Source organism: Charadrius vociferus, unplaced genomic scaffold (assembly GCF_000708025.1).
Source record: "Charadrius vociferus isolate BGI_N301 unplaced genomic scaffold, ASM70802v2 scaffold54, whole genome shotgun sequence".
NCBI lineage: Eukaryota > Metazoa > Chordata > Aves > Charadriiformes > Charadriidae > Charadrius > Charadrius vociferus.
In genome coordinates, this window is record NW_009648350.1 from 2,607,098 (window position 1) to 2,608,663 (window position 1,566).

General features: G+C 61.6%; 1 protein-coding gene across 1 annotated transcript in view; it reads right to left on the bottom strand.

Moving 5' to 3' along the window:
- LOC104286588 (ras GTPase-activating protein 4-like) overlaps window positions 1-1,175 on the bottom strand; it is a 6,219-nt gene extending 5,044 nt beyond the window's left edge. The window contains exons 1-3 of the mRNA XM_009885199.1: window positions 1,138-1,175; window positions 720-776; window positions 191-304 (exon numbers count right to left, since the gene is read on the bottom strand). Of these exons, the coding sequence (XP_009883501.1) occupies window positions 191-304; window positions 720-776; window positions 1,138-1,175 (209 nt within the window). The remainder of the gene's footprint in view (window positions 1-190; window positions 305-719; window positions 777-1,137) is intronic.
- Window positions 1,176-1,566: the final 391 nt, after the last annotated feature.

Genomic DNA, 1,566 nt, shown 5'->3' on the forward strand with positions numbered 1-1,566 from the left:
CTTTGCTGCCACCTGGAAAACCCCCTTGGGGAAACAGCTTCACCCATTTGTGTCCCAAAGCCCAAGCCAGCACGGCCAGGTGTGGATTCTCTGGTGTCTACAATGGGGTTGAGCATGCAGGCAGCCAAAGCCACCAACCTCCACGTCCCCATGCCGAACGCCCACTGCCCCACAGCCAACACTCCCGCACCTGAGCGCATCCTCATCCATGACGTAGATGGAGACGCTGTGAAAGGTGGGCTGGAGGTGCACCTCGTATTCCTCCCCCCAGAACGGGGACAGCGTCTTCCACACCGTGGCAGTCCTGTGGGGCAAAGAGCACCGGTGACGGTGGGGATGGGACCCTCCTCTCCAGGGCACTCCCCACCTCCCCAGCCCCGTGAGCTCCCCAGCTTTTGGTGACACATGGCTGGGGGCAGCACCCACTGCTTCGAACCCTCAGCCGGGGCAGGGGATGGGTCCCAGTCCCTGTCCCCTCTTGTGGCTCTGGGCTGGGAAGACAGGGAAGGTGGCTTACAGGGTGGTGGGGTGGCAACGAGCTGTTAGACATCACAGCCTGTGTCTGGAGGAGTGGCTCAGCGCAAAGCAGGGAGTAATAATAATAATAATAATAATGATGATGATGATGATGTGCCTGCAGCGGGGTAGATGGAGGAACCTGCCACGAGAAGGGTGTGCCAGCAGGTTTGGGGACCAACCAGCGACATGGAGCCACTCACCTGATGATGGTCTCATCGTCGATCTTCACAATGCAGTACGGGTCGCTGCTCCCCGTGCTAGAAGGACATGGCACACCTCCGTCAGGGCCACCAGCCGTGGCCTTGGTCCCCTGCCCGAGCCCCATGAGGCTCCCATGGTCATGGGCAACCAAAGCCTTCAGCCCTGGCAAACCGCCCCACAGAGGAGGGGGACCTCGCAGGTGCCCCTTGTAGGGATGTGCTGGGGTGCAGAGGCACCCCCAGAAGCCAAAGGCTTCAGCGGGTGGATTTGGCCACCGTTGCAGGCATGTAGTGACCCCGGCTTCGCTCCCAGCCCAGGGAAACACATCCCTGGCTGTGTCCGGCCACCGCATCCCGCTGGCAGCTGAAAGTGGTTTTCCTCTTCCAAATAGGAAGGCCAAGAACAAACAAAACCCACCCTTTCCCCGAAACAGCTCCAGGCACCCGCAGCCCCATCGCACGCACTGGGAGCGAGGCCACGGCAGCCTTCTCCAGCCCCGGGGAGAACCCAGAGCTCCGACACCTCCCTAGGGATGGGGACATCCCTGGGGACACCCCCGGCGATGCAGAGGGTGCAAAGGGCAGGCAGCGCGTGCCACGGTGCCTGCGAGCTGTTGGCAGCTGCCACGATGCTCCGACCCCGCTTCCTCTCCGGGGACGACCCGAGTCATCGCTCCTGGGCGCCGCTGCCAACAACAACAACAACCAAAAAAAATCACCATTTTACAGTTTATTGCCCATGAAAATTGAGGTGACTCAGCCGCAGGCAGGGGTGGGGGCTCCGGCCAGAGGCAGAGGAGCCGGCGGGACTCGGGTGCTGGCCAAGAAGGTGGAAAGGTTGAGGTTG